At 47.5% G+C, this 26,893-nt stretch overlaps 1 protein-coding gene across 5 annotated transcripts in view; it reads left to right on the top strand.

The window, feature by feature from the left end:
* Positions 1–5,823: 5,823 nt before the first annotated feature.
* Positions 5,824–26,893, top strand: part of MYH11 (myosin heavy chain 11) — a 156,729-nt gene continuing 135,659 nt past the window's right edge. For all 5 annotated transcript variants that reach the window (XR_010152284.1, XM_055078622.2, XM_055078625.2 and 2 more), the window contains exons 1-2: positions 5,824–6,201; positions 24,924–25,285. Coding sequence is in view for 4 of the 5 variants with exons in the window: in XM_055078622.2 (XP_054934597.1) it covers positions 24,941–25,285 (345 nt within the window). In the remaining variant the exon portion in view is untranslated. The remainder of the gene's footprint in view (positions 6,202–24,923; positions 25,286–26,893) is intronic.

Raw genomic sequence — 26,893 nt, 5'->3', positions numbered from 1 at the left:
TTAATTTTTGTGTTTTTAGCAGAGACAGGGTTTCACCATGTTGGCCAGGCTGAACTCGAACTCCTGACCTCAGCTGATCCATCTGCCTTGACCTCCCAAAGTGCTGGGATTACAGGCGTGAGCCACAATGCCCAGCTGTAATTTTCCTTCGTCTTTTCATGCCTTGATAGCTCATTTGTTTTTAGCACTGAATAATATTCCATTGTTATGTATCCATTCACCTACTGAGGGACATCTTGGCTGCTTCCAAGTTTTGGCGATAGTGAGTAAAGCTGTTATAAACTTCATGTGCGTGCAGGGTTTTGTATGGACAGAAGTTTTCAACTCTTTTGGGCAAATCCTAAGAAGAATTTTCTGGATTATATGGTAAGAGCGTGTTTGTTTTTGTTTCTGTTTGTTTGTTTGTTTTTGTTTTTTTATTGAGACGGAGTTTCACTTTTGTCACCCAGGCTAGAGTGCAATGGCATGATCTTGGCTCACTGCAACCTCTGCCTCTCAGGTTCAAGCGATTCTCCCACCTCAGCCTCCTGAGTAGCTGGGATTACAGGCGCCCGCCACCATGCCTGGCTAATTTTTGTACTTTTAGTACAGATGGGGTTTCACCATGTTGGCCAGGCTGGTCTCGAACTCCTGACCTCAGGAGATCCACCTGCCTCAGCCTCCCAAAGTGCTGGGATTACAGGCGTGAGCAACCGTGCCCTGTGTGTTTCATTTTTAAAAAACTGTAGAACTACTTTTATTGAGAGTTTTAGGACCCTTCCTGATAGACATAGAGAATCTATTAGGAATGTCATGAACCAAATTGTGGCATCAGAATTGGAAACTGATGATGAAGGAAAGAGCATTGCAGGTTACTATGCAATGCAGTCTAGTATTGGGAGAAGTGTGAGGTCCATCATGGGGGCCACCATGAGTGAAACAAAAGTGCTTTTGTGCAAGAGTTGGAGCATGGCCCTGCTTGTGGTCAGGAACGATGTTCCTTTATTCACAGATCTTGGGCCAGATCTACCTGACTCTATATGAGTCAAGTAGATCAAGGCTGATAACACTTTAAAATTATTAAATCTTTTTTTTTTTTTGAGATGGAGCCTCTCTCTCTAGCCTAGGCTAGAGTGCAATGGTGTGATCTTGGCTCACTGCAACCTCCACCTCCCAGGTTCAAGGGATTCTCCTGTCTCAGCCTCCCAAGTAGCTGGGACTACAGGCGTGCACAACCACACCCGATTAGTTTTTGTATTTTTAGTAGTGACAGGGTTTTACCATGTTGGCCAGGCTGGTCTCAAACTCCTGACCTCAAGTGTTCCCTCCACCTTGGCCTCCCAAAGTGCTGGGATTACAGGTGTGAGCCACTGTGCCCGGCCAAAAAATATTAAATCTTGAGGCACATGCAGGAGTAAATCATGCTCAGACCCAATCTTCGATGTTACTAAAAATTGGAGGGGATCACACTTCATGGTTTTGTTTTGTTTTGTTTTTTTGAGACAGGGTCTTGCTCTGTTGCCCAGGCTGGAGTGCACTGGTACGATCACAGTTCACTGCAGCCTCAAACTCTGGGGCTCAAACAATCCTCCTACTTCACTCTCTAGTTGGGACTACAGGCACACACTGCTGTGCTCGACTAATTATTATTATTATTATTATTATTATTATTATTATTATTATTATTTTGTAGAGACAGGGATCTTGCTATGTTACCTAGGCTGTTCTTGAACTCCTGGGCTCAAGCGATCCTTCCGCTGCAGCCTCTCAAAGTGCTAGGATGCCCAGCCACTTTGGGGCTTTTTTAAGCCAACAGCAAAAAAAGACTATAAGAGAGAAATTTCCCCTTGGCCATCTTGTTTCATGGATTCATGGAAACTCCCATTAAACAGCCTGTCACAAAAAGAGATATGCCAAGGAAAATTACTTGACAGCACTCAGTCAAAGTGACATTTTAAAAAGAGACTATTGCCTCCTCCATCTTAAAAGAACTGACCTTTTGAGCCATGAGAAATGAAACAGAGGCATCTGATCGAATAATAACAATGCACTTCTGAAGATTCAAACATCGGAACTTCATGCATTGGACACATATCTATTGAATGACTCTTAAGTGAACATACTGCCCCTGCCTGCTTCCAGAGGGTACCAGAGAGGTCTGAGAGGGTTCATAAAGGCCTTCACATGTGCTGTCATATTTAACAATCAGAAAGGTACTTGAGGCAAAGAATCTGATCATCTTTGTTTTTCCTTGAGAAAATGCGCTCAGAGAGGTTTACTGACAATCCCAAAGGTGCTTGGTTGGTGCTTAAGAGATCTGGGTTTAAAACCTCAGACTGCTGTCTACTATGGCCTGTGTCAGAAAGACTGGGGTTGGAATTCCTGTTCCACCACTGCTGTGTTATTTAACCCCTCCAAACCTAGATTCTCAACAATAAAATGGGGGTAGGGAGGGAATTAAAGTACGTACCTTATTTTTTAGAGACAACATCTTGCTCTGTCGCCCGGGCTAGAGTGCACTGGTGCAATCATAGTTCACTGTAGTCTCAACCTTCCAAGCTCAAGAGATCCTCCTACCTCAGCCTCCCTAGTAGCTGGAACTTCAGGCTACACTACGCCCAGCTGCTATTTATTTATTTATTTATTGAGATTGCATCCCACCATGTTGCCCAGGCTGGCTACTTAAAAAAAATTTTTTTTTTCAAGACAGGGTCTCACTCTGCCACCCAGGCTGGAGTACAGTGACACAGTCTCAGCTCACTGCAACCTCTGCCTCCCAGGCTCAAGTGATCTTCCCACCTCAGCCTCCCAAGGAGCTGGGATTACAGGTACCCACCACCACACATGGCTAACTTTTTATTTTTTGTAGAGACAGGGTCTTGCTATGTTGCCCAGGCTGGTCTCAAACTCCTGAGCTCAAGCAATCCTCCTGCTTTGGCCTCCCAAAGTGCTAGGATTACAGTTGTGAGCCACCATGCCTGGCCTTGGCCACTTTAGTTTTGCTTTTTTTTTTTTTTTTTTTTTTTTTTTTGAGTTGGAGTCTTGCTCTGTCATCCAGGCTCCCAGGCTGGAGTGCAGTGACACAATCTCAGCTCACTGCAACCTCTGCCTCCTGGGTTCAAGCAATTATCCTGCCTCAGCCTCCCAAGTAGCTGGGACCACAGGTGTGCACCACCATGCCCAGCTAATTTTTGTATTTTTAGTAGAAATGGGGGTTTCACCATGCTGGCTAGGCTGGTCTTGAACTTCTGACTTCAAGTGATCCGCCTACTTTGGCCTCCCAAAGTGCTGGGATTACAGGCAAGAGCCACCGTGCCCGGCTGCCTACTTTAATTTTTAATAAAGGGTTGTTATATAAGGGGTAGGTGAGAGAATGAAGTAAAATTGAGTGTTACAGTCTCCAGTTGTTAATCACATTATAATTATTCTCTTTTAAAAGTTACCAACAAGTTATTTAAAGAATCGAATGGAACCCTTTGGAAATACAGTGTTCATGCCTCTAGTATTAATGCCAGTTTTTACTTCGAGGCCAGCAAGCTAGATTCCGATGGCCTTCCCTTTCCAGGATGGGAAGGGGATGATTGACTTCAATTTTCCCCCTTCCGTTACTTCTCTGCTCCACATCATTTCTGTGCTGATGCAGGGACGATTTCCACTCCTTTTACAGCGTAGATGTTAAAAGCCTGTGCGGAGCAGCTCATTCATCATTTTCCGCAGAGCTTTACCCCTCACTTCCCCAGCCAGCTAAATGCAGGCTGTTCTTGACTCTCTGACCTAGGCCCATTGCAGGGCGAGGGCCAGGCTCAGGAGTTTCCAGGGTGAAAACCAGGTAAGCTTGATGTTGGAAGGATGAAGAAGGACCCAAGAGGGTCTGAGATGCAGAGCTCTCCAGAGGGGCCTGGGAGCCTGCAGGGAAAGAGGCCTCTCTTTATATCCTGGAGGCCTGGTGCGACTCTAGTTGGTTTCATGTTTGTTGCCAGTAACAGCAGCTCACATGAAGCGGTGCACCATGTTCATTTTACATGGATCATCTCAAGGACTGCTTACAAAAAGGCCAGGAAGTAGCTGATGTTCTTCCCATCTTACAGGTAGGGAAATTGAGGCATGGAGAGGCAAAGTTACTTGCCCATGGTCAAACAGGTAGAAAGCAGCACTGGCAGATTCAAAGCCAGACTTCTACTCTCAGATACACGCCCTGGGCCTCAAGGCCAGTTTGCCTGGGCATTTCCCTTTAATGTCTCCTCTCTGGAAGTGAATGGTGTCATCAGAAAGGTTCCAGTGCCAGCACCAATCAATGACTGTCCCAGTGAGAGCTTGGGCAAATCCCTTTACCCCTGCAGGGACTCAATTTTCTCACCTGCAACATGGGGGTATTAATAAAGCCACCCCCCGTACCCCCGGCCCCCAGTCCCTCCACCTGGTTGCAAGAGGAGTGATTGTAGACTAAGGGCCTGCGTCAAGTACAGAACCCAGGAGGGGTCTGCCCAACTTTAACCCTCTCTCCAAATCCTCTGGCCTGAAGCAGCAGAAACCCACGTGGGACTGGGGGCTGCCCCCTTCCGGGCCTGCCCCAAGCAGAGGGGTCCCCATCTAGCCCCGCGGGGCGACGGCGGCCGGTGGCTGCGTGAAGGGCCCCCTCCCCCGACGCCGGGGAGCAGGGAGGCCACTCGGCACCATATTTAGTCAGGGGGAGCCGGCAGCCCAGAGCTGGTATGCGGCGCTGGGAATTCCTGCAGGAAGGAGTCCGCGCCTGCCCTTTTTGGGTTGTCTCCCGCCCGCCGCTCCCGCCGCGCCCGGGGAGGGGGACCGGCCCAGCCCGGCCCGGCCCGGGAACCTCGGAGGAGCTGGTGCCGCGCGGGGAGCGGAGCGCCCGGGCTGCCCGCGGGTCCCCGGCCTGGCGCGGGGCCAGCCCACCGCCTCGACTTCCTTTTATGGCCTGTGTGTGCGTGCGTGGACAGGAGCGGGGAGGGAGCGACGGGGAGAAGACGGAGAGCCTGGGGAACACAGAGAGAGAAAGCGCAGAGATAGGAGTGAGACACGCGGGAGAGATGGAGAGCAAGAGACATAGAGACCAGAGACAGAGTGAGACAGGAGGGAGAGACAGATACATCGACAGATCTAGAGAAGCGAGAGGGACAGAGACAAAAGATAGAGCGAGAGACAGCAATGATCAGAGTGACAGACATGCAGAGACAGTGGCAGAGACAGAGCGAGAGAGCCTGTGATGGAGAGAGACAGGGAATGCAATTTTAGTCGAGGAATCCTTGGGGAAGGGAAGTTGTTGAAGGGAACTCGCAGCCTCTGGGGGCACACCCACTTTCTCCTTGGATCTTGACACTTGCATCTTGTAAATTACGTAATTATTACCGCCACCGCCTTCCCCCATTTTGTAGCTATGGACACCAAGTCTCAGAGAAGTGAAGTGACTTGCCCAAGGTCACGCAGCTGGCGAGTGGCGCACAGGGGAGGGGGACAGCTGAAATAATCACAGTGGGCTTATTTTTAATTTTGATTTGTATTTTGGTCGTGGTGATGTGGGTGGAGGTGGAGATGGCAAGTTGGGAAAAGTAAAAACTTCCCCTTCCTGCACGGTTCCCAGCAAGGGTGGGGGCCTCCTGTCTTGCACTTTGCAAAGTTCAAGAAATCCCCTTTCCCTACCCTTCACGCTGCACAGCCGGCCCTCTTTCCAGACAGTGCGATGCCAATAAAATGGGAAGTGGGGTGGGAGATGTCAAGTCAGATCCACCACAGCCCCAACACGGGGAGGAAGAGGTTAAAGCCTGTGCGGCTGGAACCGACTCAGGGAAGGCGTTCTCAAGCATCCCGCACAGACACTGCCTGCTCGACCCCCTTTCTCTAGGGATCCGGAGCGTCTGCGACCGCCTCTGGCCGGAGGTGACACTCCCGTCCCTGTGCGCACCTGTTCCGTGCGCCCTTGTGCGGTGCGCACCTGTTCGGTGCGCCCTTGTCCCGAGCGCCCCAGCTCCTTGCGCTCCCGCCGGGGGTGCGCCCTGCAGGGGGCGCGGCGAGGGGGCCGCGAGGGACCCTCCCCAACTCCACCCCTTCGGCCTCCTCCCCTTTCCCAGCCGCGGGCAGCTCCGGGTCTATAAAGAGAGGCGTCCGAGACGCGCAGGGAGATTTGGACGCTCCGGCCTGGGAGGTGCGTCAGATCCGAGCTCGCCATCCAGTTTCCTCTCCACTAGTCCCCCCAGTTGGAGATCTGTAAGTAGTAGTTGTCCTTCTGGGGGCAGATTGCAGGGGAGGGGGGTGTTAAAAGTCCTATAGGGTATTCTATAGGGGCTGGGGTGCACTTAGGGGTCCCTGTTGTCAACCTCGTAAGGGCCATGGTGGGGGCAGAGTTGTGATTTGGATTTCTCTCTGCCTTATCGTCTTAGATTATCCTAGACTTTCCCCAAACAGCATTTCTCAAGATTGCCAGTGAGAAGTACCATTTTGGGGGTGCTTATTAACGATATCAATGCCTGGACCCAACTCCATTTCCCAACTCTAGAATCCCCAGAAAAACTGCCTTAAAAAAAAAAAATTAGTCCCGAGTGATTCTTGTTAAGAGGCTAATCCAGGAGATATGCTCCCTTGGAAATCTCGGAGGTCCGGTGCAGACAATCAAGGCATCTCACTTTTATTCTAGGCACCAAAAAATGTACAGCTGAACTTCACTGAAAAGTCACTTGCTATCACACAGACAGGCAAAGTGAGGCTCCTTGGGGATTTGACCGTATTGCACAGTTGTGTTGATAATGCATTAAATCAGTTAAAAACACATGGGCATAGGCTTAGCAGAAAGGAGTGTTTTTTTTTTTTTTTTTTTTTTAATCAGTTTAGGGGAGGTTCTTCTATGTTGAGAACCCCTGGGAGATAAGGCTGGTTGTGATCTAGTTTGTTACAGCCCACTTTTTCCTCTTCTCCAAATTAAAAAAAAAAAAAAAAACTCACCCAGGTTGACCCCAAAGGGCCCCCAGATACCCAGGTGGGCTCCAAAGTCTCCATTTGCTTCCATGATCTGCAGGTGCATTAGGTAAGATTACACTAGAATTTCCCTCAGAGCCACCTGTGTCAACGCCACTCTCGTGCCCAACCAAATGGGTAAAACGAGAGAAAGTGTGGCTACTGCCTGTTGTAAGTTTTCTTCCAGCACAGGGTCTGGTAGGGATTTTGCCACTTGAGAAAAGGTACCATCCAAAGCCATGCTTGTCAAGAAGTAAAAGAAAATATTTAGAAACCCAAGGCGGGAGTGTTTAGTTGCAGTATGAAGAACTGAGAGATTAAATGGTGAACTGTCCGGGGTTTGGCAAAAAGAAGGCAGGCTATTAATAAACTGCTTTGCATAGTTTTTTGTTTCTTTGATTTACTTAACGATACTATTTTAGAATTGTTCAGAGAGGGAACTTGACGCTGAACTGAAAGTCATTAGGTGGCAGGGTGTGAAATAAGATAGGGAATTTTGTTTGAAGGAAATTGATGTTTTCCCTTTGAGATAGCTACCGTTGATGGAACACTTCAGTGCCACATGCTGTTGCAACATTTAACTTAATTTATCTCATTTAATCTTTGCAACAACTTCATAAGACAGGCGTTATGATGCCTGTTTAGTATACAAGGCAGCTGAGGCTCAGAGAGGTAAAGTGTCACACAGCCAGCAAGTGGTAGAACCCATTCCCGGGTCAGTTTGAGTCCAAGTTCATACCCTTGACCCCACTATCTTTCTTCTTTACCATGGACACAAACTTGCTGGGGTCAGGTTTCTGGTGGGACTAAATGCTTCCAACAAAGTAAATGTTTATCACCGTGTCCTTTGAAGAAAACATAAACTGACTTTTTGCACATTTAAAATAAAAGGCACCGTTTGTCCCCTGATTGAGGGGGTGACCTAGCTGAAACCAGTGACCCTAGGTGGGCTGCCATGCCGAGAGTCCAGAACGTGAACTAGCTGGGTCTTTTCCGAGAAGCCGCCAGGCTTGCCTTGTAAACACCATGTTTTTTTTTATTATCATGTCCGAAATAGATGTGTTATTCCGTACAAGGTATCTGTTATGGATTTGTTATCATTACTTTTCCGTGGGAGGGCAGAGATTGAGGCAAACATGCCCATTTATGGAAGCGTTTTCCATGAGGCCATCCCCGGCCCCCTCGTCAGTTACCCAGCCTTGCACTGCAGCCCGGTTGGTCCTGGCCCTGGGGATTTGTCTATCATGTCCCTCACCCATTGAAGAACTAGTGGAGAAACCCTAAAGAGAAGAGATTTGGGAGGAAAGTGGGATTCTTTTTTCCTAACCCCTCTTATTCAGAGGTTTGATTTTTTTGGGTGGGGGGTGGGAGGGAATTGTCTCCTTTCCACAGGGCTTGAATCCAAACAGGTGGGTCTTCCACGTTAGGCACAAGCATGTAATTCCAAGAGCAGATATATAGTAGATTTTTCTTGAAAACCAAGTTCAATTTTCAATCCAGTAGAATCATAGAAGGTCATAAGCAAATTTAAAAATCATCTCCAGCACCTCCCCAAACCTCACTTTCTCATCCGGGAAATGGGGCTAATGAGAATAACTCATGTGTTTTGGGCACTTTTGCCTGGCAAGATGCTAAACCCTTTGTGGACATTATCTTAAGTCTTCATAACAACCCTTTAGAGTAGATACTGTTATTATAACTGGCTTTATTTTACACATATGGAGTCTGAATAACTTGCTTAAGATAGCTCAGCTAACCAGTAAGGAAAACAAGATTCTACAAATCTAGGTCTTTCTAACTCCAGAGTTTCACAGATTACCCTCATGGGAGGATTTGATGAGCTAATGTGTATGAAGGGTTTAGCACCGTGCCTGGTCCCTGGTAAGCTTTAGTGATGGTTATTTATAGCAAACACAACCAGAGAGTTCAAGATGTTTGCTCAGTATGGCATGGCTCATCTTTGGCAGAACCGGGAAGCCTAAACTATGTGGCCGTTAAAGGAGAAGCTTCTCTTAATTTTCTTCCCTTTGATCTCATAAACCTCGTTTCTATTTGGGCTGAAAGTGGTGATTAGAATCTTTAATATATGAAGCTACCATTCCTTACCTGGATTGGGAATGTTACAAATTCCAATTACATTTGTTTAGGGTTTTGTTTGTTTGTTTTTGAGACAGAGTCTTGCTCTGTCGCCCAGGCTGGAGTGCAGTGGTGCGATCTTGGCTCACTGCAACCTCCGCCTCCTAGGTTCAAGCACTTCTCCAGCCTCAGCCTCCTGAGTAGAGAGTAGCTGGGATTATAGGCGCCCACCACCATGCCTGGCTAATTTTTTGTATTTTTAGTAGAGATGGGGTTTCACCATATTGGCCAGGCTGGTCTCGAACTGCTGACCTCAAGTGATTCGCCTGGCTTGGTCTCCCAAAGTTCTCAGATTACAGGCGTGAGCCACCGCGCCTGGCTTATTTAGGGTCTTGATGGCATACTTTAAGGGATGGCCTTTTTGCTCTCTAGGTCTTCTCCTTCCACCCCTGACCTTTCAACTTTTAACCCTGGCCACACAATGGAGGAAAGATTGAGTTTACAGAAAGACAGGCAAGAATTTGAAAGAAACCTTGTATGTGATCCAAGGACAGAGGAAGAAGCTGCTCACAGTGTCACAGTGGCTGAAAGGGGAGGTCGGACATCTGTGACTTGTATCAGGGTTTCAGGGGCTAAGGAGGAACAACCTCATCAAAGTTGCTAGGAAAGGGCCATAGAGGCCAGGTATGGCAGGTCATACCTGTAATCCCAGCAATTTGGGAGGCTGAGGTCGGGGGATGGCTTGAAGTCAGGAGTTTGAGACCAGAGTGGGCAACATAGCAAGGCACCATCTCTACAAAAAAATTTTTAAAATGAGCTGGGCATGGTGGCATGCATCTGTAGTCCTAGTTATTCAGAAGGCTGAGGCAGGAGGATTGCATGAGCCCAGGAGTTCAAGGCTGCTGTGGGCCCTGATTTCATCACTGTTCTCTAGCCTGGGCAACAGAGTGAGACTCTGTCTCAAAAAAAAGGTGAGGGGCATAGAACTTTACTGTACCAGGCTGAAAAATACAAGGCCCAGAGAGGGCAAGTGACTTGCCTAGCATCACCCAGCGAGTTTTGGGCAGAGCTGAGACTTGTAACTCGAAGACCTAAGGGTCTTCCACAGGCTAATGAATAGCTTGTTTGTGCTCAAAGGATGAAGCAGTGAGTTGTTAGGACAGGACTGTGAATAGGGCTGACATATTCAGATGTGTCAAACATCGCTAATGCCATCTCTGAGTAAATTAGGCTTCAAACAGATCGGGATTCTAATCCTGGTTCCCCAACTTTTGCAAGGGAGGGCCTTGCATTTACCTTTCAAGACCCCGATAGGCTTAGCAGGAAAATGGGAATAATAGATAATGCCACTCTTTCATCCTTGGACTTTTTGTCTAATTATATGAATTTATCTGTAGGATAAATTCCCAGAAATGCGCTTGCTGAGTTAAAGGGCATGCGTGTCTAAAATTAATAGATATTGCAAATGACCAGCTAAAGACATTGCAGACCAGGCACAGTGGCTCACGCCTGTAATCCCAGCACTTTGGGAGGCCGCAGCAGGTGGGTCACCTGAGGTCAGGAGTTCAAGACCAGCCTGGCCAACATGGTCTCTGCTAAACCCTATCTCTACTAAAAATACAAAAATTATCTGGGCATGGTGGTGGGCACCTGTAATCCCAGCTACTCGGGAGGCTGAGGCACGAGAATCGCTTGAGCCTCAGAGGCAGAGGTTGCAGTGAGCCGAGATCACACCACTGCACTCCAGCCTGGGCAACAGAGTGAGACTCGGTCTCAAAAAAAAAAAAAAAAAAAGGCATTGCAAATTGCAACTTGTTGCAGTCACATATGACAGCAGTCCCCATCCTCTTGGCACCAGAGGCTGGTTTCGTGGAAGACAGTTTTTTCCAGGGTGGAGTGAGGAGGATGGTTTTGGGATGAAACTGTCCCACCTCAGATCATCAGGCATTGGTGAGATTCTCATAAGGAACGTACAACCTAGATCCCTTGCAGGTGGAGTTGACAATAGGGTTTGTGCTTCTGTGAAAATCTAATGCTGCTTATCTGACAGGAGGCGGAGCTTAGGCAGTGATGGTCACTCACCCACCATCCCCTCCTGCTGTGTGGCCTGGTTCCTAACAGGCCATTGACTGATACTGCAGCACAAGGGTTGGGGACCCCTGACATAGGAGACTATACATTTATTTTAAGCTGTGGTATGCCAGAATTGTAAAATATAAAACACAGTGGGGCTTTCAGGGCCAGAAATACTCAGTTCTTGCTCGCTTCCAGAAGCATCCTTCACAGGGGCTACCGTAACTCTTACCAACCAAGTTCTCTTGGTTGGGAGGAAAAAATAGTGTTATGCATTCAGAGAACTTCTTTCTGGAGTTACTTGAAACCATTGGTATTCAGATGATTAGGCAGATGTCACAAGGCAATAAGAATGCGACAGGTTCACCATTCACTTTTCTTCCTGTGAAAGTGAAGTTGGGCTTTCTTGGGAACAAGCCCTTGGGAGGTGGGGGGATGTGAATGGTGAGGGGAGGGTAGAAGTGGTGGAGTAGGGTCAGGGGCAAGAAAGGGACTTTCTACTAACGATTAATTGGGTGTCCATTTACTCTTAGCAGAAAACTAGGATTAGATTCTGGATTGTACTCCTGACTCCAAATTTTACAAGTGGGGGTCTTGCATTTACCTTCCAGGACCTCGGTCATCTTAGCAGGAAAATAGCAATAGCAGGTGATGCCACCTTACAGAGCGCTTAGGAGACAGTGAGATGGTCTATATAGGAAGCTGTCTGGCCTGATACCTGATGAATACAAGGGGCCCAATAAATACAGTGGCTGTTATGAATAATAGATCTAAACTGCCTTTTTGGTACTACTGGGGACCTGCCAAGCAGGTGCATTTAGAGTGCCCATTCCCTCTCCCTGCGACACATTTGACGCCTCCCGACACCTGGACCAGGCCTTGAGCGAGGATTTCCACCACAGAGGTCCTTCCAGCTGGCGAATTGTGTTGCAGATCAGGTTGAGAGAACTTCTGTTTTGCCTGTGTGGCATTCATTCATTCATTTATTTGAAATAGAGATGGGATCTCACTGTGTTGCCCAGGCTAGTCTAGAGCTCCTAATTCAAGCAATCCTCTTGGCTTGGCCTCCCATAGTGCTTGGATTACAGGTGTGAACCACTGTATCCAGCCCTTTATGACATTTAGAATATGAGCAATTTTCCTTTTTTCTTTGTTTTCTTTTTGAGATGGAGTCTCACTCTGTCACCCAGGCTAGAGTGCAGTGGCATGATCTTGGCTCACTGCAACCTCTACCTCCCAGGCTCAAGCGATCTTCCCACCTCAGCCTCCCGAGTAGCTGGGACTACCGGCATGTGCTGCCATGCCTGGCTAATTTTTGTATTTTCTGTAGAGATGGGGTTTCACCATGTTGCGCAGGCTGGTCTCAAACTCCTAAGCTCAAGCGAACTGCCTGCCTTGGCCTCCCAGTGTTGAGATTACAGGCGTGAGCCACAGTGCTGAACCCTGCATGGTATTTAGAATATAAGCAATCCTCTAACATCTGGTCTGGGTCACTCTGTATTACTTACCTGATCTCCAAAAACATTTGGGTTTGTGTCTCTGGTCCAAAATCTTTAGCCAATGGCTTGGCAGTAAAATCCTGAGGGAAGCTGTTGACCAGGTGAGGTGATGTGCAAATCCTATACTCTCTGGGCTCTGGGATATTTAATTTACTATGTATTTATTTATTTTCAAGACAGAGTTTTGCTCTTGTCGCCCAGGCTGGAGTGCAGTGATGGGATCTCAGCTCACTGCACCCTCCACCTCCTGGGTTCAAGCGATTCTCCTTCCTCAGCCTCCTGAGTAGCTGGTATTACAGGCGCCCACCACCACACCTGGCTAATTTTTGTATTTTTAGTAGAGACGGGGTTTCACCATGTTGGCCAGGCTGGTCTTGAACTACTGACCTCAGGTTATCCGCCTGCCTCGGCCTCCTGAAGTACTGGGATTACAGGCATCAGCCACCATGCCCGGCCTAATTTACTTTTTATTAATGCTGAAGCAGAGAGGGCAAGATCTTTTGCCCCTGAGTTCTTCTGGGAAAAATGAAACTGATAGCAAAACAAACTAAAGCAACCTGACATTCTCAGTTGGTCCAGTTTCAGCCCTTTGACCGGGAGTCACAGACGGGTCCCATAAAATGGTAGAGCTGGGCCAGCCTACCATTGATTTATTTTCCCTAAATGAAAAATACAAGGCCCAGAGAGGGCAAGTGACTTGTCCAGAGTCACCCAGCAGGTTTGGGGCAAAGCTGAGACTTGTTACTTGACATCCTAAGGTCTTGCAGAGGCTAATGATTAGCTTGTTTGTGCTCAAAAAATGAAGCAGCCTGGGCGTGGTGGCTCATGCTTGTAATCCTAGCACTTTGGGAGGCTGAGGCAGGCAGATCGCTTGAGCTCAGGAGTTCGAGACCAGCCTGGGCCACAAAGTGAGACCCCTGTCTCTACAAAAAAAATGCAAGAATTAAAAAATTAGCTGGGTGTTCTGGTGCGTGCCTGTGATCCCAGCTACTTGGGAGGCTGAGGTGGGAGAATGGCTTGAGCCTGGGAGGCAGAGTTTGCAGAAAGCGGAGATCGCGCCACTTCACTCTAGCCTGGGCAACAGAGCCAGACCCTGTCTCAAAAAAAAAAAGAATGAAGCAGTTGTTGGTCAGGACAGGACTGTAAACAGGGCTGACACACTCAGATGTGTCAAACATCGCTAATGCCAAAGGTGACAGAGTCATTTGTTTTCATCCAAACATTCGAGAAAGTTGGACGAGGTGACTCACGCCTGTCATCCTAGAGCTTTGGGAAGCCAAGGCAGGAGGATCATTTGAGATCAGGAGTTTGAGACCAGCCTAGGCAAAATAGCAAGACCCCCCATCTCTACAAAAAATAAGCCGGGCATAGTGGCCCACACCTGAGGTGGGAGGATCCCTTGAGCCCATGAGTTTGAGCCTGCAGTAAGCTGTGATTGCACCACTGCACTCCACCCTGGGCATATAGTGAGACCCTTCCCCCAACCAAAAACATTGAGAGCAGCTCTTGATGAGTGAACTGTACTTCGTGGTCAGCATTTCTGGGTAGTAATTTCAGAGCTGTCCTTTCAGCCCTTGGAGCTGATGCAGGACCTTAAACATGAGCGCTGGTGGAGGAGGGAGGGTTGGGAAGGTGCATCAAGGTAGATGAAGAGTGTCCCTGGGGTTGGGCCAACTGGCGGTCCGTCTCTGGTCCAGTGTGTTCACCTTGCCCCCGTCTGACCTTCTGCAGTTGGTATTCCGAGTTGAGTTTGACTAAGTGAGAGCTGCTCTCAGCTTTAACTGCCTTTCCCAAGACAGCCCTTGTTTTTATTCTAAAGCTGTGGTTCTCAACTGGAAGCAGTTTTGCCACCCCAGGGGACATCTAGCAGTGTCTGGAGACATTTTTGATTGTCATGAGTGGAGGAAGGGGTGCTACTGGCATCAGGTGGGCGGAGACCAGGGATGCTGTGGAACATCCCACAATGCACGGAAGAGCTCCCCTCACGACACAGAATGACGCAGCCCAAGAGTCACAGTGCAGAGTTTGTGGCCAGCTGCGGTGGCTCACGCCTGTAATCCCAGCACTTTGGGAGGCCAAGGTGGGAGGATCGCTTGAGGCCTGGAGTCCAAGACCAGCCTGGCCAATATGGTGAAACCTCATCTCTACTAAAAATACAAAAATTAGCCAGGCATGGTAGCGCATGCCTGTAGTCCCAGCTACTTGGGAGGCTGAGGCACAAGAATCACTTGAACCCAGAAGGTGGAGGTTGCAGTGAGCTGAGATTGCGTCGCTGCACTCCAGCCTGGGTAACAGAGCGAGACTCTGTGTCAAAAAAAAAAAAAAAAAAAAAAAGACTTAGCAACTATTATTACTAGTATTAGTATTATTAATTTGTCAGGCTCACTGAATTTTCTCAAAAATTTTGCAAATTTTTGAGAAAACATTCTCAAAACATTTGGCAAATCTGTGGCCAAATGTTGTTTTGGGGACCCAAAGCTCATAGGAGCAAAACAGCTTTCAGGTTTCTGGATCTGCCAGAGACTCAAGTGTCCTGTTGTGTGTTTTGTGTCTCAGTGAGGGAAAGGGAATATGTAGCACCTTCCAAATGGATTTGACCTTGACTGCCCCACTGTTTGAAGAGCTTCTCAACCTCCGCAGCTCCACCCCAGCCCAGATATTTCAGGGAATTAGGGTTCCAAGGGGCATGCTATGGAAAACACCATTCTAGCATGAGTCAAAGCTTCTCATCCCCCATCTTGCTGTCTTTTGACCAAAGCAGATTTTGCACGTCGTAACTGTCAGAGACATCAAAGCCAGAGGGAATCCAGCCTGCTCCAAGCTCTCCTTTTTTGGACAGAGACTGAATCTTTGCACTTGATCTTGTTTGTGTTTTTAAGTCTGAGGTTAGACAGGGTCCCAGGCAATGGAGGCGTGCGTGTCCTTTTATTTTTCTGTTGTAGCTTTTGCTATTTTTTCTGACTTTTAAGGCAACTTATCCACATGGCAATTAGAAAGAACCCACTTAGGGCTGGGCGCAGCGGCTCATGCCTGCAATCCCAGCACTTTGGGAGACCGAGGCAGGCAGACCACTTGAGGTCAGGAGTTCAAGACCTCAGCCTGGGCAACATGGTGAAACCCCATCTCTACAAAGAATACAGGAAAATAGCTGGGCATGGTGGCAGGTGCCTGTGGTCCCAACTATTTGGGAGGCTGGGGTGGGAGGATCACTTGAGCCTGGGAGGCGGAGGTTGCCGTGAGCTGAGGTCATGCCACTGCACTCCAGCCTGGGCGACAGAGCAAGACCCTGTCTCAGAAAAAAAAAAAAAAAAAAAAAAAGAAGTCCACTTTACTTGTCATAGTGCTTAGAACAAATGAAACACTCTCCTAGTCCTCTTGGGATGTAATTGGCTACCATCTGCACAAACTCTTCATTATTGCACAATAATATCAATATACTTAATGCTACCGAACTGTGTTTAAGTGGCCGAGGTGGTGAATGTTAGCTGTATTTTACCACAGTGAAAGATAAGAGGGAAGGAAAATGAAGTGTACTTTACAACCAAAAAAGGACGCACACCATGAGTGTGCAGCTTGATGAATTTTCGAGAGGATATATTTTTTATAGATGGGGGTCTCACTCTGTCACCCAGGCTGCAGTGCAGTGGCATGATCACGGCTCACTGCATCCCTGACCTCCTGAGCTTAAGTGATCCTCCCACCTCAGCCTCCTGAGTAGCTGGGACTGCAGGTGCACACTATCACAACCGGTTAATTTTTGTATTTTTGCTAGAGACAAGGTTTCACCATGTTGACCAGGCCGGTCTCAGCCTCCTGGGCTCAGGTTATCCTCCTACCTCAGTCTTCCACACAGGTAATTAAAAAACATTTTTTCTTAGAGATGGGTCTTGCTGTGTTGGCCAGGCTGGTCTCGAACTCCTGGGCTCAAGTGGTCCTCCCATCTTGGCTTCTCAAAGTGCTGGGATTACAGGCGTGAGCCATGTCACCTGGCCCAACAGTTTGATGAATTTTCAGAAAGTGAACACTCATAGGGCTGGCATTCAGATGAAGATCTAGAGGTCAACCCTCACAAGCCCCCCTCACGTTCTGTCCTTGCAATCATTGCACACCCGAGGCTCATTCATTCCTTATCTGAGTTCTATCACCGTAGATTAATTCTGCCTGGTTTTGGACCTCAGTTCAATAGTCACAGAACCTGTGCTTTTTGTGACCACCTTCTTTTGCTCAAGGATGTGTTGTGAGATGTCCTTTTTTGTGGTGTGGAGCTGTAGTTTACTTCACCTGATTCGAGTCCTATTTTGGGTGTTTGTAATGTGTCAGGTACTGTGCCAGGTGCCTTACAGGATTGATTCCTTTATGGGCATCTGACAAGCCCACCCACCTTATGTGAAAGGCAGAACCAAATAGACTCCAGAATGAGACCCAGGTTTGGGTCCCGGCTCTGACACTTCTTTTTTTTTGAGATGGAGGCTGACTCTGTCGCCAAGGCTGGAGTGTAGTGGTATGATGTCGGCTCACGGCAACCTCCACCTCCCAGGTTCAAGTGATTCTCCTGACTTAGCCTCCCAAGTAGCTGGGGCTACAGGCACGTACCACCAATCCTGGCTAATTTTTAATTTTTGTATTTTTAGTAGAGACAGGGTTTCACAGTGTTGGCCAAGCTGGTCTCAAACTCCTGACCTCAAGTTATCCTCCCACCTCAGCCTCCCAAAGTTCTGGGATTATAGGCCTGAGCCATCACACTCGGCCTACTTGTGATCAATCTTTTACTTCATCTTCACACCCTCCCATTTCTCTTACGCATCCTCCAGTTTCTCTCTCTCTCTCTCTTTCTCTCTCTCTCTCTCTCTCACACACACACACACACGATCTGCTGCGACACCTTAAGAAACAAGAGATTATCAAGGAATGATTGAATATTTTGCCGCATTTCCTATTTTGCTGCCTGTTTAAACTAACCTCGGTTATACTATTAAAAGAAGACACATCGTATCAAGCCACTTCTGTGACTATGGCTGTCCAGAAATAAATGTAATTAAAACAACCAACAGTAGTAAATGCTATTGGTTAGGAATGAGCGAAGTGGCTTAGAGTCACCGGAAGTGAGAAAGGGTACAGAAACAGAAGGTACTTGGTGTAGATCAGGAGTGTCCTATCTTTTGGCTTCCCTGGTCCACCCCAGAAAAAGAATTGTCTTGGGCCACACGTAAAATACACTAGCACTAATGATAGCTGATGAGCTAAAAAAAAAAAAAAAAAAAATCGCGAAAAAATATCATACTGTTTTAAGAAAGTTTATGAATTTGTATCGGGCCACATTCAAAGCCATCCTGGGCCCCATGCAGCCTGTGGGCTGCAGGATAGACAAGCTTGGTGTAGAGAGTTTCATCTAAACCTCATGGCAGCTCTGTAGGGCACCCATTAGGTCCCCAGTATTAATATACAGTAAATCTGAGTCTCAGATCTACGTAAGTCACCCAGAAGCACGCATTCTGCAGTGGCAGAGTCACGTTTGAATTAGCATCTGATTGCAAAGTCTGGGTGTCTTTACATGACTGCAGGTTATCTTACCTCTCAAGAGGAGGCAACCAATCAAATGTTGCCAGCACCAATGAACTTGTACTTTATTTAGGCTCAGAAAGATCTTTTAGGCTAATGAAAATGCCCTATATTTATGAAATGTTCTTGTTCTCTGTGGCTTTCTCTTTTTCGAGACAGGGTCTCACCCTGACACCCAGGCTGGAGTGCAGTGATGTAATCATAGCTCACTGCAGCCTCAAACTCCTGGGCTCAAGCAACCCTCCTGCCTCAGCCTCCTAGTAGCTGGGACTACAAGCACGCATCATCATGCCTGGCTGATATTTTTTTAAGGGATGGGGTCTTGCTATAATGCCCAGTCTGGTCTCGAACTCCTGGGCTCAAGCAATCCTCCTGCCTTGGCCTCCCAAAATATGGGATTATACATGTGGGCTACTGCCAGCCTCTTTTCTTTCAATTATTTTTTAATCTATGGGTTCCCCTCCTTTTTGTTTGTATTTTATTTGTTAAAGAAAGAGAGTACTGGCCGAGCGTGGTGGCTCACACCTGTAATCTCAGCACTTTGAGAGGCCAAGGCGGGTAGATCACCTGAGGTCAGGAGTTTGAGACCAGCCTGGACAATATGGTGAAACCCTGTCTCTACTAAAAATACAAAAATCAGCCAGGCGTGGTGGCATGCACCTGTAATCCTAGCTCCTCGGGAGGCTGAGGCAGGAGAATCACTTGAACCTAGGAGGTGGAGGTTGCAGTGAGCCAAGATCCCGCCATTGCACTCTAGCTGGGCGACAGAGCATAGTCTCTCACCTTTGGGAGTTTACTGCATTGTTTAGCATGCTCTCCTGTGCCTTGCATTTTCCATAGACAGGCGTCAGATCTGGAGGCTTCATCACCTTCATCCCCCATCTCCATCCCCTTTTCTTTTGAGCAAGAATATGTCATTAGTGGTAACGGCACTTCCTGTAGTGGCCCATCTGCAGGCATGTAATGTTTATAATGTCTAGTCAGCTCTCTCTTTTTGTGATGTTAGGGTTAATTAGTAGATTTAGGTGATGGCAGGCGGACCCATCCCTTAAAAATTCCACAAGAGCTCTTCATCTGATATAGTCAGTCTTGTGGTGGGGACCCTAGACCGGCATCATCATCACCACCCGGAAGCTGGTTAGGAATGCATATTCTTGGGCCCCATCCCAGTCCTACTGACTCAGAAGCTAATGCACCAGGAAATGTGAGCCCCATTGGCCTAATGGTTTTAGCAATTACTGGTAGAACTTGCCAACTTGCCAAGACCCTTTCTTTCTTCCTTTCTTTTTTTTTTTTTTTTTTTTTGAGACGGAGTCTCACTCTGTCGCCCAGGCTGGAGTGCAGCGGCGCATCTCCACTCACCCACTCACTGCAAGCTCCGCCTCCCAGGTTCACACCATTCTCCTGCCTCAGCCTCCCGAGTAGCTGGGACTACACGCGCCCGCCACCACGCCCGGCTAATTTTTTTTTTCTTTTTTTTTCTTTTTTTTTTTTTTTTTTAGTAGAGACAGGGTTTTGCCGTGTTAGCCAGGATGGTCTCGATCTCTTGACTTCGTGATCTGCCCGCCTCAGCCTCCCAAAGTGCTGGGATTACAGGCGTGAGCCACCGTGCCCGGCCTCTTCCTTCCTTTCTTCTTTCTTTCCTTCCTTCCTTCCTTGGCAAAGTCTTGCTCTGTTGTCCAGGCTGGAGTACAGTGGCATGATCTCGGCTCATTGCAACCTCCACCTTTGGAGTTCAAGTAATTCTCCTGCCTCAGCCTCCTGAGTAGCTGGAATTACAGGCACATGCCACTATGCCCAGCTAATTTTTGTATTTTTTAGTAGAGACAGGGTTTTCCCATGTTGACCAGGCTGGCCTCAAACTCCTGACCTCCGGTGGTCCGCCCGCCTGGGCCTCTCAAAGTGCTGGGATTACAGGTGTGAACCACCGTGCCCAGCTTGAGACCCACTATTTTATTAGCTTTATAAACAGTTACATCCTAGTTTTATTGTTCTGCATGTATTCGCTGGAATTCTTCCATGTAGAAGGGAGTCTTTTTTAAGACAGGGTAACTGGAGTCAGGGGCAGGACACTGTTGGTCTTACTATGAGCTAAGCCAAATTCAATAACAATTTTAAAATGCAGAAAGGAGGATTGTTAAACTTAGGACAATACATGTTGTCCACCAGATCTTTATTTCTCTTTCTGGATATCTGAAGTGATTATTCAGATTTAGATGGGATTTCCTCATTTCTCTGCCTTTTTTTTTTTTTTTTTTTGGATGAAGTCTTGCTCTGTTGCCTGGGCCGCAGTGCAGTGGCACCATCTCAGCTCACTGCAACCTCTGCTTCCTGGGTTCAAGCGATTCTCGTGCCTCAGCCTCCCAAGTAGCTAGGATTACAGGTGCCTGCCACCAAGCCCAGCTAATATTTTTGTGTTTTTAGTAGAGATCAGGTTTCGCCATGTTGGCCAGCTGGTCTTGAACTCCGGACCTCAAGCAATCCTCCTACCTCGGCCCCAACAAAGTGCTAGGATTACAGGTGTGAGCCACCGCACCTAGCCGCCACTTTTTTTTCATCAGCTACGATATCAGGTCTCCCAGCAGAAAATCTCTGAGCAAATCAACTTCCAGGTTTGTTTTTTGTTTTTTTGAGACCGAGTTTCGCTCTTACTGCCCAGGCTGGAGTGCGGTGAGAGGCACAATCTTGGCTCACTGCAACCTCCACCTCCCGGGTTCAAGTGATTCTCCTGCCCCAGCCTCCCGAGTAGCTGGGATTATAGGCGCATGCTACCACGCCCAGCAACTTTTTGTATTTTTAGTAGAGATGGGGTTTCACATGTTGGCCAGGCTGGTCTCGAACTCCTGACCTCAGGTGTTCCACCGGCCTTGGCCTCCCAAAGTGCTGGGATTACAGGCATGAGCCACTGCACCCAGCAGCAGGTTCTTAAAATTAGTTTTTTAATTATTATTTTCAGCCCTGAAAGGAAAAAAATAGGTATTGGAATATCTGCCACTCCCATTCTGTCTTGCAAAATCTGCATCACCCAAAAGGTTGGGTTTCAGGAGTTGGCTGCTCAGCTCTAGGGATCCAGGAGTGGGACATGGGTCTTTATTCTGTCGCTGTGGGATCTGGGGCCCAAGCGTGGGGATTATCAGTGAATTCAAAGAGTTGTGAATTCCCTGCTGAAGGAGGGATGTCAACCACGCATAGATCCTGGTGGCCATATGTCCTCACTTAGCCAGCAACTCAGTTCTTTGGAGCCCAGCAGCAAGAGGTAGAAGGGGCTGTAAGCCAGTGTTTCCAGGACAGCCCCTGCAGCTATGGTCAGAGAGTCAGGAACAGGGGGCCGGACAGGCCTATAGAGTGTGTTGTCTCTGTCCCTCTCCTCATAAACACATCTGGGTAACGACAGATAACGTGAATCTACCATCCATGGGCTTCCCATGTAGACAGGACATTTAATGACCTAATCTTCCATCAAGAGAGACTTCCCCTTCTTAATTTAGTTACCCTAAGGAACAATTTGTATAGAAAAGGCAGAATCAAGATTTTCACATTTCCACCCCACTTTCTGTACCCATTTAAAAAATAATGCATTTGGGGCTGGGCACAGTGGCTCATGCCTGTAATCCCATCACTTTGAGAGCCCGAGGCTGGTGGATCACTTGAGGTCAGGAGTTTGAGACCAGCCTGGCCAACTTGGCGAAGCCCCATCTCTACTAAAAATACAAAAATTAGCTGGGTGTGATGGTGCACGCCTGTAATCCTGGTTACTCAGGAAGCTAAGGCAGGAGAATCGCTTGAACCCAGAGGCAGAGGTTGCAGTGAGCCAAGATTGCACCACTGCACTCCAGCATAGACAACAGAGCAAGACTCCATCTCAAACAACAACAACAAAAATCATTTTGAACAAATGCATTTAAATATATTTGTCTTTCAACCCTTTTTGGGGTGTTAGGGTGATGGACATTTAATTATTTTTCTTATTGATATTCACACTGTCTCGTATTTGACCAGATAGAACCCTAGTATAATATTTTGGTATGCAGTTTTCTAGACTTTTAGAAATGTACACACAAACATATAAAATGAAGACAAATACTTTATGACAAATATTTTAATCAGCTTTATTGAGGTATAATCTATATAAAGTAAAACTCACCGATTTAAAACAAATTCAAGTTTTTTTAAGTGTACAGCTTGAGTGAGTTTTTTCAACTTAAAAAATTTATTTCTTAATTGACAAATAATCATACATGTTCATGGGGTCCATAATGATTTTTTTAGTTGTTTGGTTGGTTGGTTTTGAGACAGGGTCTCGCTCTGTGGCCCAGGCTGGAGTGCAGTGGCATGACTACAACTCACTGCAGCCTTGACCTCCTGGGCTCTAGCTGTCTTCCCGCCTTAGCCTCCTGAGTAGCTGGAACCATAGGCATGCACCACCGTGCCAGGCTAATTTTTAATTTTTTTACAGAGACAGGGGCTTCTTATGTTGCCCAGGTTGGTCTTGAACTCCTGGCCTCAAGGGATCCTCCTGTCTCAGCTTCCCACAGTGCTGGGATTACAGGTGTGAGCCACTGAGTCCAGCTCTTAGTAATGTTTTGATATTAATACATATAATGTGTGGAGAGATAAGATCAGGATAATTAGCATATCCATCATCTCAAGCATTTACCTTTACTTTTATTTTGCTACTTCCTATATAATGACATTTATCATCTCTTTGTGTTGGGAACATTCAATGTCCTTCTTCTAGCTCTTGGAAACGATGTAATATTTTATTGTTCGCTTTACTCATCCTATAGTGGATAGAACATTCTTAATGAGTTTTGAGAAATGTATACAGTCTTGTAAGCACCACCATGACCACAGGGAATACTTTTATCACCCCGAAAGGTTGTGCCTCTTACCTCTTATGTACCTCTTCTGTGCCTCTTACTAATCCATTCCTTTCCTTGCCACTGGCAACTCTTTTTTTTAATTTTTTTGAGACAGAGTCTCACTCTGTCACTCAGGCTGGAGTGCAATGGTGCAGTCTGGGCTCACTGCAGCCTCTGCCTCCCGGGTTCAAGTGATTCTCCTGCCTCAGCTTTTTGAGTAACTGGGATTACAGGTGTGCATCACCATGCCCGGCTAATTTTTGTATTTTTAGTAGAGATGGGGTTTTACCACATTGGGCAGGCTGGTTTCAAACTCCTGACCTCAAGTGATCCCCCTGCCTTGGCCTCCCAAAGTGCTGGGATTACAGGTGTGAGCCACCGTGCATGGCCTCCTCTGGCAACTCTTGATTGCCTGTCACCATAGATATGCCTTTTCTATTTTGCCATTACTTTTTTTTTTTTTTCGAGACAGAGTCTCGCTCTGTCGCCAAGGCTGGAGTGCAGTGGCGCGATCTCAGCTCACTGCAACCTCTGCCTCCTGGGTTCAAGCAATCAATCCTCTTGCCTCAGCCTCCTGAGTAGCTGGGACTACAGGTGTGTGCCACCACACTCCATTAATATTGTATTTTTAGTAGAGAGGGGGGTCTCACCATGTTGCCCAGGCTGGTCTTGAACTCCTGACCTCAGGTGATCCAGTCACCTCAGCCTCCCAAGGTGCTGAGATTACAGGTGTGAGCCACCGCGCCCGGCAGCCATTACTTTCAATCTCAATAACCACACTTACTTTTGCACCAGCCTAATAGTTTTTCGTATTGAAGGAATAATAGAGCATGTGGCCTTTCTGGTTTGTTTCACTGAGCATGATGCTTTTGAGACTCATTTATTTTATTGCATAATTTCTTTCCTTTTCCTGAGTTTCCAGTTATATTCATTGGGTTGTTTGTTTGTTTGTTTGTTTGTTTGTTTGTTTTTAAGGCAGAGTCTCACTCTGTCACCCAGGCTGGAGTGTGGTGGCTTGATCTTGGCTCACTGCAATCTTGACCTCCCAGGCTCAGGTGATTCTCCCACCTCAGCCTCCCAAGTAGCTGAGACTACAGGTGTGCGCTACCATGCCTGGCTAGTTTTTTGTATTTTTTGTAGAGACAAGGTTTTGCCATGTTGCTTAGGCTGGTCTCCAACTCCTGGGCTCAAGGAATCTGGGTAATTCTATGTTTAATCGTATGAGGACTCTTATTTTGGAGCGCACAGTTAGACTTGACCATCTTCCCATATTAGCACGTGTAGACTTACTTCCGGCTTCTTTTTTTTTTTTTTTTTTTTTTGAGATGGAGTCTGGCTCTGTCACCCAGGCTGGAGTGCAGTGGCACTATCTTGGCTCACTGCAACCTCTGCCTCCCGGGTTTGAGCAATTCTGCCTGAGCCTCCCAAGTGGCTGGGATTACAGGTGCACACCACCACACCTGGCTAATTTTTGTATTTTCAGTAGAGACGGGGTTTCACCATGTTGGCCAGGCTGGTCTTGAACTCCTGGCCTCAAGTGATTCGCCCACCTCGGCCTCCCACAGTGTTGGGTTTACAGGTGTGAGCCACCTTGTCCAGCCCTACTTCCTGCCTCCTGAGCACTGGGTAGAATTTCACAGTGTGGAAATAGCATGGCTTATGTATCCAGCTCTATGTTGGTGGACATTTGGGTTGTTTGACTTTTGGTATTTTAGGCGATGACACACATCCCTTTCTGAAGGGCCTTTGGGTGGTCTCGGTTCTTTGACCACATACACAATACTGCAGGTCTTTGTACTTGGTGGGATGTCTCTGCAGACCGAGTTCCTAGACAGGGCAAGGTGGGTGGTTGGTCTGTCTTCCGGGCTTGGTTGTGGTCTGATTCTGACCCTGTTACCTTATTCCACAGGGGACCAACAAGGCACCATGGCGCAGAAGGGCCAACTCAGTGACGATGAGAAGTTCCTCTTTGTGGACAAAAACTTCATCAACAGCCCAGTGGCCCAGGCTGACTGGGCCGCCAAGAGGCTCGTCTGGGTCCCCTCGGAGAAGCAGGGCTTCGAGGCAGCCAGCATTAAGGAGGAGAAGGGGGATGAGGTGGTTGTGGAGCTGGTGGAGAACGGCAAGAAGGTCACGGTTGGGAAAGATGACATCCAGAAGATGAACCCACCCAAGTTCTCCAAGGTGGAGGACATGGCGGAGCTGACGTGCCTCAACGAAGCCTCCGTGCTACACAACCTGAGGGAGCGGTACTTCTCAGGGCTAATATATGTGAGTATTGCAGGCAGCCAGGTACCTACTCCTGGCCTCATAAGGAAAGTAGGCATTAGAAATGTGTTGGGAGGGCTGGGCACAGTGGCTCATGCCTGTACTCCCAGCACTTTGGGAGGCCGAGGTGGGCGGATCACCTGAGGTCAGAAGTTCGAGACCACGCTGGCCAACATGGTGAAATGCCGTCTCTACTAAAAATACAAAAAGTAGCCAAGGGTGGTGATGCACATCTGTAATCCCAGCTACTGGGGAGGCTGGGATTGCTTGAATCCAGGAGGTGGAGGTGCAGTGAGCCAAGACTGTACCACTGCAGTCCAGCCTGGGTGACAGAAGAAGACTCTGTCTCAAGAAAAAAAAAGGAAATGGGAGGCTGAAGGTTTGATCGAGGGAGATTGCAAGATGAGGTGGAATCATTCCAAGGTGGGTTCACATCTCAGCCCTTGAAGAGGTTATTTCCCCTCTCGAAGCCTCGGTTTTCCTATCCGTAAAATGGGAATAATCACCCTCATTACAGACAGGAGGTGTGACAATCCCATGTCATCACATGTGCCAAGTGCCAAGACGTATGATAAACTCTCAGCAGATTTCATTGGCATCGTTCTCTGTCCTTCCTTCCTCTTGAAAGTAAAGAAGAGCTCATAACCACTTTGGAAAGGCTGGCTTGTCTTGGCAGCCAGGTGGGTAGGAGACACGAGGATGTGGCTAGGTTTTAGGGAGGCCTTCCTTGTCACAGAGGGGAATGTTCAGGTTGGTCGTAGGACTATTTTAGGTAGACTTGCAGAACAGAGTGGACTAGAGATGGCACAATATGGTAGCCACTGGCCACTCGTGGCTAACTAAATTTAGATTTAAATGAATTAAAAGAAACATTAGACCAGGTTTGGCGACTCATGCGTGTAATCCCAGCATGCTGGGAGGCCAAGGCAGGTAGATCACTTGAGGTCAGGAGTTCGAGACCAGCCTGGCCAACATGATGAAACCCCGTCTCTACTAAAAATGCCAAAATTAGCCGGGCATGGTAGTGCACATCTGTAATCCCAGCTACTTGAGAGGCTGAGGTAGGAGAATTGCTTGAACCTGGGAGGCAGAGGTTGCAGTGAGCCGAGATGGTGCCGTTGCACTCCAGCCTGGGCAATAAGAGCGAAACTCCATCTCAAAAAAAAAAAAAAAAAAAAAAAGAAACATTAAAAAATTTATTAGCTGGGTGCGTGGGCTCACACCTGTAATCCCAGCACTTTGGGAGGCCAAGGTGGGTGGATCAGCTGAGGTCAGGAGTTCTAGACCAGCCTGGCCAACATGGTAAAACCCCGTCTCTACTAAAAATACAAAAATTAGCTGGGCGTGGTGGTGTGTGCCTGTAATCCCAGCTACTTGGGAGGCCGAGGCAGGAGAATCGCTTGAACCCGGGAGATGGAGGTTGCAGTGAGCCAAGATCGCGTTATTGTACTCCAGCCTGGGCAATAAGAGCAAAACTTCATCTCTAAATAAATACATAAGTAAAAGAAAATAAAAAATAACAAATTTATTGCTTTTGTTATATTGGCTCTAGGTCAAGTAGTCAATAGCCACCTGTGGCTAGTGGCTGGTGTACTGGGTAGCATAAGTGCA

Source organism: Pan troglodytes, chromosome 18, assembly GCF_028858775.2.
Source record: "Pan troglodytes isolate AG18354 chromosome 18, NHGRI_mPanTro3-v2.0_pri, whole genome shotgun sequence".
In the NCBI taxonomy this organism is placed as follows: domain Eukaryota; kingdom Metazoa; phylum Chordata; class Mammalia; order Primates; family Hominidae; genus Pan; species Pan troglodytes.
The sequence above is the reverse complement of the archived record's forward strand: the minus strand, read 5'-3'. Positions and strand labels throughout refer to the sequence as shown.